General features: G+C 36.2%; 1 protein-coding gene across 3 annotated transcripts in view; it reads right to left on the bottom strand.

The window, feature by feature from the left end:
* The window catches only part of LOC105917206 (brain-enriched guanylate kinase-associated protein), a 66,923-nt gene that overhangs the window by 22,664 nt on the left and 31,372 nt on the right, over positions 1-12,887 (bottom strand). For all 3 annotated transcript variants that reach the window (XM_036150720.1, XM_036150719.1, XM_021310271.2), the window contains one exon: positions 11,289-11,355. In XM_036150720.1, the coding sequence (XP_036006613.1) occupies positions 11,289-11,355 (67 nt within the window). The remainder of the gene's footprint in view (positions 1-11,288; positions 11,356-12,887) is intronic.

Here is a 12,887-nt window from a genome sequence, read left to right as displayed (position 1 = left end):
CCTGTTTTTATTATATTGTTTTAATTTTTGTTGTATATATACTTACAACGGTTCATATTTTCCTTGTGTTATATTTTCAATTTAATGTTTGAAATCCTTGAAATAAATGTATTCATCGTGGTCACCTGGTTTCTCTGTGTTCAGTCCACTTCCTGTTTTGACAGTAACACTTCTTTCTGAAGTTGTGTGTAACTTTTCATCTTTTTGTATTTATTGTCACTTTTATGTTTACTCATGTAATGTTTAGTTATTGCTAACCAGATCTTAGGCTTTAATAGCAATCTGTCGTTTTTCCCGTTCCCTTAGGTCCCAAACCGAGTCAATTTATTTCACCTGATCACACTCCACTAATCGCCTCCCTAGTATTCATATTTCTGTTTTGTTCTCAGTCTTTGTCAGATTGAGTGGAGCGCTATCTCCCTATACGCACCGTTTTTTGGGGGTACATTTTTTATGTTGCCAGCTTCGGTGGAAAATGGTGGAGATAAATAATGGCTCCAGGACATTATTGTGATTCATGGAAAAGGTTCCTGAAGTGGAAACATCGCTTGAGATGCAGTGAAGATCTAACCCCAGAACTATTGTTCAGTTCTTTCTCAAAACATTCATGGCACCATAAAATTAATAAATAAAATAAAATTTGCAATATAATTTGGTATTTGAAAAGTGAAGTAAAAAAACTAGTGCACAGTTACTTGATTTTATGTTGTGATTTACTAAAAGCTGGGCCGGCACAGAGTTGGCATGATTGTTGTAAATCTTTAGCAGATTTTTTTTCTATAGGATTCATTTTGCTCATTAGGTGCCGTGTATTTTCATTAGGATGGCAGTTAGTGAGCATTTCTTCAGCTCAATCATCATGACTTCCACGAATCTCGACCGACACGGTGACAAAATGTGAAGAATAAAAGAAACACTGATGTTCAGCGCTCCGGACCGTTCCTTTACAGCTGAAGCAACGCGCACAGCCTCTTCTAGCAGCAAACAACTGGAATGTCTGAGCAAATATTAAACATTAAAACAAGGATTATTTATATTCCACTGTTTACGCAGTCTGTGTTCGAACTGAACTGTGTTTTCACATTTTCTTAAGCATGCTGAATACATTTTGAACACAGCGGGGAAAAAGAAAAACCCTACCTTAAAAACAAATTGCATGCAAATTTATGCATGCATAAATCCTGCCTGAAAAGATGCGAGAAATGTTATTTGAAATGTTGCAACAACAAACCTCTGAGCACTATCAAGCATTATCAAAACTGTTTTATCAAGTTGGTTATTTTAAGCTATGATAATTTATGCATTTGTCCTTATATCAAAATAATGGAGCATTTTCTTAGAGTCATAACTGCAGACAGTTATGACTCAGTGTTCATTTTTTACTTTGCACTTTGTGAATGCTATCTTTTTTTTATTTGACTTTTACAGTTCAGATCTATCAGATCTTTCAACAATATGTCGGACCTGATTTGAGCCGTCTTTGTCACTGAGTGTTTCTAGCGCTGTCTTCTAAAAAGCCGCATGTTCCTAATCTTAAATGTCATTGCGTGACACGGCATCAAAAGAAATCGCAAAGGGCTGACTTTAAAAAAAAAAAAGGTAAAAGAAATCTCATAGGCTGCTGTCTCTTTGTATGAAGACTGATTTGCCACACCAAGAACCTCGGCTCAATGCACAATCTCTTTGAAAAATCAAGGGTGTTCAAAATCTTCTTCACATCACTAGAATACAATGATCCGTAAGTGCTACAGGGATAAAAAAAAAATGAAGGGAAGACTCTGTAGGCTTTCAGTCCAATGATGTATGACAAAGCAATAAAGATTACACTAAAGGATTTCAAGTAATGGCAGCTTCTGTACAAACTAATGTGGATTTAACTTCTTTCTTGACAAAAGCAGTTAAAGTTAAATCCATATATTTCTTTCCACCTTTAATGTGACATTTACTACAAAATCAGCTGAACAACAACGCATTTTTTTTCAGGTGGGAAATGTTAAATAACAACCTGGTTGTTTAAGAGTACACTACACATTTACAGTAAATGTATATATTTTAGAATGTACAATGTACTGTTTCTTTATCTGATGTCTAAACTCCGCCTCTGATTGGTTAATCAGCCGCCTCACAATGACATCACAATGGCTCCTTTCCCAGGAAAACCTGATGTAGCGTCACTTAAATCTTCAAATCTGGCATTACCATATTTTGCGGACTATAAGGTGCACTTAAAGTCCTTAAATCTTCTCAAAAATGTATGGTGCGCCTTATATATGATTACCGTTGTGCTTACTGACAAAAATCTGTGAAAATGTGTAAGTACGACTTTGGTTGGCAACGAAGCCACTCATCTCTCAATGGATATTTGGAGCATTACGGTACACTGTGTCACTACCTGATAGGGTAGTGACACAGGGTAGTGACAGAGCTGTCTACAAGACTGCCTGACTGTAATGTCTAAACTAGAAGTGCATTCATGTAAGGCAGCCTGGAGTACGCGCTAGCAACAATAAACCTAGTAAGTTAATTCAATATAAAAGTTATGTTTATTTTGGCCTTATGTTAGAAACAGGGCAGTGTAGTCCAGCTACTCTGTCCTCCTGACAGAGACGGATAGAGAGCTGTGGATGTGGGGGAGAGATATTACACACTTGGGAAGAATATTTAATGCACCTTATAACCCGGTGTGCCTTATAGTCCAAAAAATACGGTAAATACCCTTTTTATTATCTGTTAGATAATAAAAAATTCTAAATATTCCCTCCCTAAGTCATGAACTTTCTTGGTTTCAAAGTAGTTTGTAGAGTAGAATTATCATTAGTATCTTGCTTTTCAAAAGTTTTTTTTATTTATTTGTTTTTTAGCCTAATTAAATTAGTAACAAGTAAATTAAAGTGCAATCCACATATTAGTGTAATAGTCATTGATTTTTCTGAAAGTCATTAATTGTCGATAAAAAAATCGATCAAGTAATCTTAATTCTGAGAATTATACAGAAATCTTCTTGCTTTGTTTATCTGCAATAAATAGCGCTCAATACAAAAGTAAAAAAAAATCCTTCAAAATTAATTTTAGACTTTATTTTATGAACTTTAATGTCCTTTAACTTAGCTTAATCATGCCACGTGATTAAATAGGAGTATTCATGTACATAAACACAAATGAAGTCATTGAGTAAATTATAACAATATTGAAAAGTAGATTTTTTCTAGAAACTCAATTCACTAAGTGAAACAAATAGTTTAATTAAACAAAGATTTGTGAAGATCTTCTTACAGCCAATAAAAACACAACATTTTAGATTTGAACATTACATCAGATCAAAAAAAATCTTTTTTTAATATAGAAATGTTGACTTTATGAAAAATATATTTAATATGTACTTAAAGGTTGTTTTTCTCCCAAAAGTTGCCTTTAATCTGACAAATAATTGGAATAGAGTGTGTATTATCTAGCTTTTTAGCTGTTTTTATGGCTTTACTCTTTTCCCAAGTTCCTCAATTTTAAATTTCAACATTTGATGTTATATAGATAGTAGAATTTATTAAATGTGTTTAAAGACATTCAGTGGTCAGAAATAACTTTATTTTGTTGTTCCATACTCAGATTACAGGTTATAATTAAAGCAACACCGTCTTTTTTCAGGGATCCTGTGTCTGATTAGGGTGCAGCTGAGTATAATCATTATACTCTTCATTTTAATAATGGACCTTGTTGTAGAGCCAGCCCACAAATTAACCTTGATAAATGTATTATTTTTAACTTCTTAATCTCATTTCTACACGTTTAGGTCCTATTTCAGCTTGCAGGGCGTGTTTTGTGTTAGTAAAGTACACAAAGCTGAAGATTCCTGCTTAACAAACATTAACCAAGAATTTTCCTCTGATGTACACACAGAAAGGTAAGGAGCCTGGGAGAGCTCACTTTAAGTGATATTTATTTTCAGGTCGTGATAATTTGTGAGCACGTTTCCTTTAATTGAGCCCTCAAATTAATAAAACGTGACCACGTTTTCATTTAATTGAACAGTCGAATTAATAAAACGTGAGCACGTTTTCTTTTAATTGAGTCCTCGAATTAATAAAACTTATTCGAGCACACGTTTTAATTATTCGTGGGTGGGTTTTGGTAGATCGAGATCTCGAATATACTATAACGTGCTCATGTTTACATGTGTCAAGATAATATTGAGTGCACGTTTTACATATTGTGGCCACGTTTAAGTAGATCGTGTACACAATGTTCTATAACCATGTTCACTAAATTGTGCGCTCGTTTTAGTAAATAGTGCTCTCGTTTAATAAATTGTGCCCTCTTTTTACTATGTTTAAAATGAGAGCTCTATTTAGTAAAATGAGCTCACACTATAGTAAAACGAGTGCACAATTTTGTAAAACGAGCGCACATTCTCTCAACATGCAAAACATTTTGCGATGACCCCTCTAGGGCTCCGTAGAAAGGCAAAGATAGTAAAAGAAGAAAATAAGGCTGTTTATATTATTATTTCTGATCTTAGATTCTAACGAACTGCTTCACCTTTCTATTGAATATGCCTGTTGTGAATTACAGTGACGATTGCTTTAATGGCTTTAACGGCCTTGGGGGGCTTTCCTGCATCTTTATGGGACAATAACGCCGCTCTTGATAAAGTTTAGTTCTATAGTTTAGACATTGTAAAGTCTCCTGCTCATATATATCCTGTTCTTTGTGGGGTTGAGAGAAAAGGTCCAAGAAGAAGTTTTGGTAAGATGGATACCTCACCAACATGTCAGAAGTCAACATGTCTGCTCTCATTAAGTAAATTCTGCCTCCTTAGACGGTTTGACCAGCTGTGCAGGTGAGATTGTTAAAATCCCCTCGTTTTGTTTTCCTCAACATATCCTGCTTGTCTGCTGCACCATTCCTCACCCGTTCTCTCTATAAATATTCATGGGAAAGGGATTTTTCTATGTGACTTCCAGCGTATTGAGTCTCCTTCTCATTTACTAGGGAACCTCCTGTGACTAGATCCAGCAAGCGACCGTTTCATCTGCCTGCTGTCAGATAAAACCACCGTCCCTGCTGAGGCCTGAGAGGCTTTTCTCCATCCAAACGTCCGAACGTATTGAACCTGTTGCTTCCTCCCATTCTTCAGAACAACCCAGACGGGTCCTGTGGGCGACTTTAACAGAGAGGGAAGGAGGTAAAGATCTGGATGGCTAAGCAAGCGGCCGTGTGGTGAGAAAATCCTGTTACTGTGCAGAATTTAGATTTAATAAAAACAACAACTTTTCCTTTTCTCTCTGAGGCAGCATTAACAAAGGGGAGATCTATTTAATTCACGTTTTCACAAGTGTCTGATGAAGTTAGATACACTTAATTTAAATATACACTGGTTTAATTATATTTAACATTCGGTGAGTAGCTCGTGGTGGGTTTTCAAACGCTTTTTGGATGACGTATTCTTATTTTAGGTCAAAGCACTGAAAAATAAATCAAAGGTTTTAAATGTATAGCAATCAACCTAGGGCTGGACAATATATAGAAAAAAAGCATTTTGATAAAATAGAAATCATATTGATCGATATAGATAATCATCAACAAATTCAAAACATATACTTTAAGTGCAGCCCTGGCCATTTTTGCTGTTGCTTAGCAACCTATTTTTAGATAAAGAGACAAACACAGAATTCAAACTCAACCCTTTACTCAACCAATTTTTTTTTTTTTTTACCAAAACTACAAGTTTTGAAAAAATAATGTGTGATCTCTGAACTCTTTGAAGTGGGCAGAGCTTGGTTCCTGTGTCTGAGGATATAATAACTGTAATATTAACCTACATGGCTAGAATGTAAAAGGAAGGAAGACTTATTTTATTGAACTTTTTACTGACCTTTTTTTCTATCATCAATATACGTCTGACGATTGATATATATTGTTATTGAATTATTGTCCAGCCCTAAATCAACCTTTCAATGAGAAAGACAATTATTCATGCCAGACTGATACATAAATAAAGAATATGATTGATAAATACACGATTGACTTAATATTTACACATGATATATATATATTTATAATATATCCAGGGCAGGTTTCTACACCTTGAAGCTGAGACAGAGAGCGTCTGTAAAGCGCTAAACTTGCTCTGATCAGGCAGCTGCTGCTGAAGAAAACAGAACTGTTAGCGGTCCCAGTTTCCTAACAAGGTTGCACAGCAGCTAAGACCAATTACTTTAGACATTGATTTCACGAACCCGCCTTTGATCACGTAATTGCTGTGAGAGAGATGAGAGTGTTTCTCCTGCTGAACAGGTGAGCTGAAATTGATTGTGGAGGGCTTCGGATTTCTCCGAGGCAGTGGAGAACTGAGAGAGCAGTTGTTACCAGGGCTCGTGAATTATCCGAAAGAGATAATAATGTATTGCTAGAGTAAGTCATTCATTACAATCTCTGCATTGCATAAGGAAGCAGAGCACTTGTGTTCGTCTTCATTAGCTTTTTCCTTCTAATTCTGCTGTTTTAAAATCCTGGTCGGCATTTTAAGTTTTTCCAAAGAACATTTGCAGATTAAAACATTTAAATGGGTTATTGATTAATGCCTGAGCACAATGGTGTAGCTCATGGATTTTTGTGAAAGTCATTAATTGTCGATAAAAAAATCGATTAAGTAATCTTAATTCTGAGAATTTTACAGAAATCTTCTCGCTTTGTTTATCGGCAATAAATAGCGCTCAATACAAAAGTAAAACAAATCCTTCAAAATTAATTTTAGACTTTATTTAATGAACTTTAATGTCCTTTAACTTAGCTTAATCATGCCACGTGATTAAATAGGAGAATTCATGTACATAGTCATTGAGTAAATTATAACAATATTGAAAAGTAGATTTTTTCTAGAAACTCAATTCACTAAGTGAAACAAATCGTTTAATTAAACAAAGATTTGTGAAGATCTTCTTACAGCCAATAAAAACACAACATTTTAGATTTGAACATTACATCAGATCAAGAAAAATCTTTCTTTAATATAGAAATGTTGACTTTATGAAAAATATGTTTAATATGTACTCAAAGGTTGTTTTCCCCCCAAAAGTTGCCTTTAATCTGACAAATAATTGGAATAGAGTGTGTATTATCTAGTTATGCTTTTTAGTTCTTCTCAAGTTCCTCAGTTTTAAATTTCAACATTTGATGTTATATAGATAGTAGAATTTATTAAATGTGTTTAAAGACATTCAGTGGTCAGAAATACCTTTATTTTATATTGTCTGGCCCTTGTCTGGCCAGACAAGTATATATATATATATATATATATATATATATATATATATATATATATATATATATATATATATATATATAAATCTACAGAGCACATCTGTTCACAAAAAAACTGAAAACTGGGAGAAATTGCACTTTTATTCACACTTCAGACGACTGGTAGCTGTTGCAGCTCTCTGAAACAGTCGCTTATTAAATTAAAGATGCTTAACAGTTGTGGAAAACATAACAGGATATTACGCGGATACATTTAGCAACAAATGTGGACATTTTGAAAACAAATCTCAGCTGAGGACCTTATAGTTTCCAAGCTCTCCATGCGGGTTTCCTCCCAGAGATCAGAAACATGGATTTTAAGTTAAAGAAGACTTTAAACTCTACAGGGGCGAGTGTGATATTTATCTCTTATGTTGGTGGTTTGTGTTCTAGGGTGTCTGAAGTTTCTGGCCCATTCAGTTTTATAAAAGCCACCAGACCCAAAACTCTGATCAGGAAGTGAGGGTGTGGTTAATTGTTCTAGTTTTAAGCTTATAGTTAGCAGAAATGTGATAACATGCATTTGTTTTCAGCTTAATTATGTTTGCCTAGACTTTGGTAGGATACAGAGATTAGCTGCTTGTTTACAGTGACCGTTGTATTTACAGCCTTAATGCAGAGTAAGGCCCCGACATTAAGGGACATGTAGTGTTTGTATTTGTCGTCTTTATGCGGGCCTAAACATCCATCCTTAAATGTGAATGCTCAGTCAAGCTAAAGAGTCATTTATAGGGACCCGTTGACCTAACATGCATGATTTCTGGTCTGTGTGCATGATATTTAACTTCAAAGATATCAATCATCCATTGTGCTTCTGCTGTGTTTTTAACACAGCCTCAGAGGATTTGGTTCATGAGCTTTAAAATAATTTTGCTATAGTACATGTCAAATATAGTACATGTCAAATCTATAGTACATGTCAAAGCTTCTAGTCAGAGTGGCTCATGTTACCCTGAGCTACCTCTATAGTTATACTGCTATAGGCTTAGGCTGCTGGAGGACATCAGGGTCTATTTCTCTCTCTCTGCTGAGTTCTCCTACTGTTCTCCAATTTGCATTGTTTGTTGTTATTTCATCTTTTACCTTTATGTTCTCTGTCATTTTTCTCTTCCTAGAAGGAACACCTGGTCTGGCGTTCTGTGAGCTGTGACATCATCAGGGGAGGCAGATCATCCACTATCACCATCTAACATAGAAAGTACTCCTGGGTCAATGTGAGCTTCTGTGCTTTCTGTGTCTCTGCTCTGTCTTCTCTAAGCCCCAGTGGGTGGAGGCAGATGAGCGTTCACACTGAGCCTGGTTCTGGTTCTGCTGGAGGTTCTCCTCCCTGTTAAAGGGGAGTTTTCCTCTCCACTGTCGCTTCATGCATGCTCAGTATGAGGGATTGCTGCAAAGCCATCAACAATGCAGACGACTGTCCACTGTGGCTCTACGCTCTTTCAGGAGGAGTGAATGCTGCTTGGAGAGACTTGATGCAACCTGCTGGGTTTCCTTAGAGAGGAAACTTTCTCACCAATCTGGAGGATTTGATGGAATTTTACTTTGTAAAGTGCCTTGAGATGACATGTATCATGAATTGGCGCTATATAAATACAATTTAATTGAATTGAACTAAATAAAAAACACTCCTATCACCCACTTTCACAAAGTAGACACAGAAAAATCCTCTCAAGACCCACATTGTTGCATTTAGACCCATAACTGAAGCGCTACAGCAGGGGTCCCATTTTTCAGCCCCTTTCCTGCAAGATGCATCCCTTCGAAGCAGCTCTCGAGGACTTGGTCTCAAAAATGCTAACTGCCATTAATGCAGCAGTAAAATGCAATGCATTTTATCAACCTTTAATTTTTCACTGTATGCAAGAGTTAAACCGCTTAGAATTAGCATGCGAGTATTTGTGTACCTCAGTTTATCTTTTGCTTTAACAGAATCACACCTCAACATTTCTGACCTATCCTTTAACTTAGTATACCACTGTGTGGATTTTACACAAGCTCAAAGCTAACATTTTGTGAAACTAGACGAACTGCTTATAATAACCAAAAGCTGCACGTTATAATCACGACTCTGTCAAGACGGCGCTTTCTGGCTGCTGACATACTGTGAGAGCCTGGGTGCGAACGTGCCCGCTCTAAACTGCATCACAGCTCCAAGGTGTTTGCAGCTTTATTTTACACCATATAGACTCACTGGGCCTGTGTTACGCCTGTCCAATTGCTTATCGACAAAAACAGCAAAACAACCAACCACATGGCAGCAACTCAACACATTAAGGCATGTAACTGTGATGAGGACGGCTGAAATATAAAACAGAATGAGGTGACTTTGAACTTGATATAGATGTTGATGCCAGAGAAGCTTGTCTGAGTATTTCAGCAACGGATGATTTGTTGGGACTTTACAGAAAAGACAATGTTTCTGTAGGTGACAATGCCCTGTTGCTTCACTGCAAAAAGGGACCTCAAAGTAAGTCAAATTTGATTGAAATTAGCATATTTTTCCTTCATTTGAGCAGCTAAATAAGACTAATTGCCAATGGAATGAGTATTTTTACCCCTAAAATAAGATAAATAGACATCCTGCACTTGAAATAAGATGATGGAGATAAATGGTTCTTATTTTAAGTGCAACAATCTGATTCCATTGGCAAATAGTCTTGTTTAGCTGCTCAAATCAAGGAAAAATACACAAATTTCAAGAAAATTGTACTTACTTTGAGTTCCCTTTTTGCAGTATTGCAGGCAGACTGGGTGGGGATTGTAGAAAATAGTGCACCCAGTGAACAGTTTCATTCACTGTTCTGGTACAGATTGTATTTTATTTTTTTGTTTTTAAGCCATGACTTGTGCTATTTTACAGAAGAAACATGGGGCTATAACTGCAGTTATGCTAAATTAGAGAGTGCGATATTCTGGAAAGAACAGAAACGAAGAGCTGTCAGGGAAACTGTACGCTTAGAGGCAAAAAGAAGAGAGAAACTAACATGAACGGTTTCCTGGTAACTGCACAAATTCACGTTTTTAACTAAGTAATTCCTGCCCAAACTGGAATTGTTAAGATACAAAGTAGTAGTGGTATGTTGACGGGTCTGACTGGAGCTATGCAAGCCACCTTCATAAAACACACTGCAAAAAGAGAACTAAAAATAAGTAAAATTGTCTTCAAATGAATGTATTTACCCTTGATTTGAGCAGGTAAATAAGACTATTTGACAACGGAATAAGATTTTAGCACTTAAAATAGGAAGATTTCATCTCCATCATCTTATTTCAAGTGCAGTATATCTAATTATCTTATTTTAGGGGTAAAAATACCCATTCCATTGGCAAATAGTCTTGTTTAGCTGCTCAAATCAAGGGTAAATACATTAATTTCAAGAAAATTTTACTTATTTTTAGTTCTCTTTTTGCAGTGCATCTATTAGAGCCTTGGTGATGCTCCTGGGATTATTAACTTCTTCCTCAAATCAGTGCAAACAAGCGACACAAAATGTCATAAAATGTAACATTAAAGATGCGACAAATCTTCCCACACAACAATGAAAACTGTCAGGAAAACAAATAAGCTTTTTTCCCCCCTTCAAAGTAATTAATAATAACAGAAAAAGGCTGCAACATAAAAGTGTCCTCTATTAAAAAGGGCTTCCTAATGACGTCTGCTTTCAAAAACACTTCCACTGTATCTGAATGAGATGTAATCAGAACCAGATTAGATACTTTCAGGATGCTGCAACAAAATAATCTATAGGGTTTATGAAGAGGAACATTTCAGATGTGAAATATCTTATGTAGAAACTGTCTGAGAATGAAGGCTGATCACCACAAAAGTCATCTAAACAGTGATTAGCTGGACAACAACCGAGGGTTATGACATTTAGCAAAAACTATCTAGTCAGTAAATCATTAAAATCCATAAAATTGAGGGATTTGTGCTTTGTGTTATGAAAGTTATGCGGGAAATGGTTGAGATAAGGACCAGGGGGGTTTCCTACCGTTCTGCACATCTTGTCCTCTAAATCCTGGTTTATCCTCTGAAGAGCTGAGTAACTACTCTGGATCCTAAACAGAGCAGAGAAGAAAACAGAAAAATCTATAAAGACAAATTAAAAACACAAACTAAAACATTCACACAGTTTTTAATCTCATTTTATGCTGAAAAACGTTTGATGGGTCACCGGAAATGGGCGGTGCTGCTTGATATGAGGTTAAATTCAAAGCAAATGAAACTGCCTGATAAAAGACATTTTATCTCGCAACGAACACAACAAGCATTTGAGGAAAATTTTAATTTGTCAAAGCTAAAACCGGTTTTAGGAATTGGTTATACATGTCAGCATTATGTTCTGGTGTGGTGGATTAGCGTCATTCTTAATTGGCCGCTGCAGACGCTGCAGAATCGTTAAACGGGTTGCTGTACAGTAAGTTGACTAATGCTCTACCTTAAGTAAGAGATTTCCAAAACAAAAGCAACCTTTCCTAAGCCAGCGTAGTTGACAGCATTAGACTTTTAAAAAGGCTTAAACAGAACAACTTTGCTGCAGTAGACTCAGCTACCTGCTGAAGTTTACGTCTCCATTAAACGTGCCTTTTGTGTTTCCCCTGCTCCCTGCACTGCAAAATTGAACTGAAAGTAAGTAAAATGTTCTTGAAATTAGTGCATTTTTCCTTCATTTGAGCAGGTAAATAAGATTATTTGCCAATGGAATAAGATTTTTGCACTTAAAAGAAGAACAGTTCATCTCCATCATCTTATTTCAAGTGCAGAATTTCTAATTATCTTATTTTAGGGGTCAAAATACTCATTCCATTGGCAAATAATTTTATTTAGCAGCTCAAATCAAAGAGAAATACATTTATTTCAAGAAAATTTTACTTACTTTTAGTTCCCTTTTCGCAGTGTGATACAGAAAGCAGCTAACTCTGAGTTTGCTTCCACACCATCAGTGATGTTGGTGCAGCTCGGTGGGTACGGTGCATTCGCTGATTGGAAAAAAAACACCAGATGTCCTGTTTCCATCAGAACCAGTCTAGCATGGATCTGGTCTGCACCAGCAGATTTCTTATTGCATCTCTCTAATTGATGTGGTATTTTTTTTTATGTAATCCACACATCAATAAATATTTCAGAGCAAAGGGGAATATCGATCCAATTCTGGCAGAGCCGGGGACTAAACTCCTTATTTCCAGATGTCGAATCTGCCCTGTAACCCATTTCAAAACGCAGCTCATGTCCTTTTTTTTGTTTTTTAAGTCTGCAGTGAAGAGCGTGATCTACCATCATCTCTTGATGTCATCGGAGTGATTTAAACATGATCAACAGGCTAATGAAGAAGGCTGCTTCTGCTCTGGGGACCTCAGTAGAACCTCAGGAGAAGAGCGCACAAAGAAAATGCTTCATCAGAAAATTGAAGAACGTTACGGAGAACGATGAACGTCTGGGTGTCTTCAGTCAGAGGCGTCTTCAGAGCAGCTGTAGCACAAACCACTACAGCAGGGTTCCTGCGGACTCTTAAAAAGTCTTAAAAGGCATTGAATTCTGTAATATAAAACTAAGGCCTTAATTGGCATTAAAATGTCTTAAATCAGTCTTT

This window comes from Fundulus heteroclitus, chromosome 19 (assembly GCF_011125445.2).
Source record: "Fundulus heteroclitus isolate FHET01 chromosome 19, MU-UCD_Fhet_4.1, whole genome shotgun sequence".
NCBI classification, from domain to species: domain Eukaryota; kingdom Metazoa; phylum Chordata; class Actinopteri; order Cyprinodontiformes; family Fundulidae; genus Fundulus; species Fundulus heteroclitus.
Note: the sequence above shows the minus strand (reverse complement) of the source record. Positions and strands in the feature narration are given on the sequence as shown.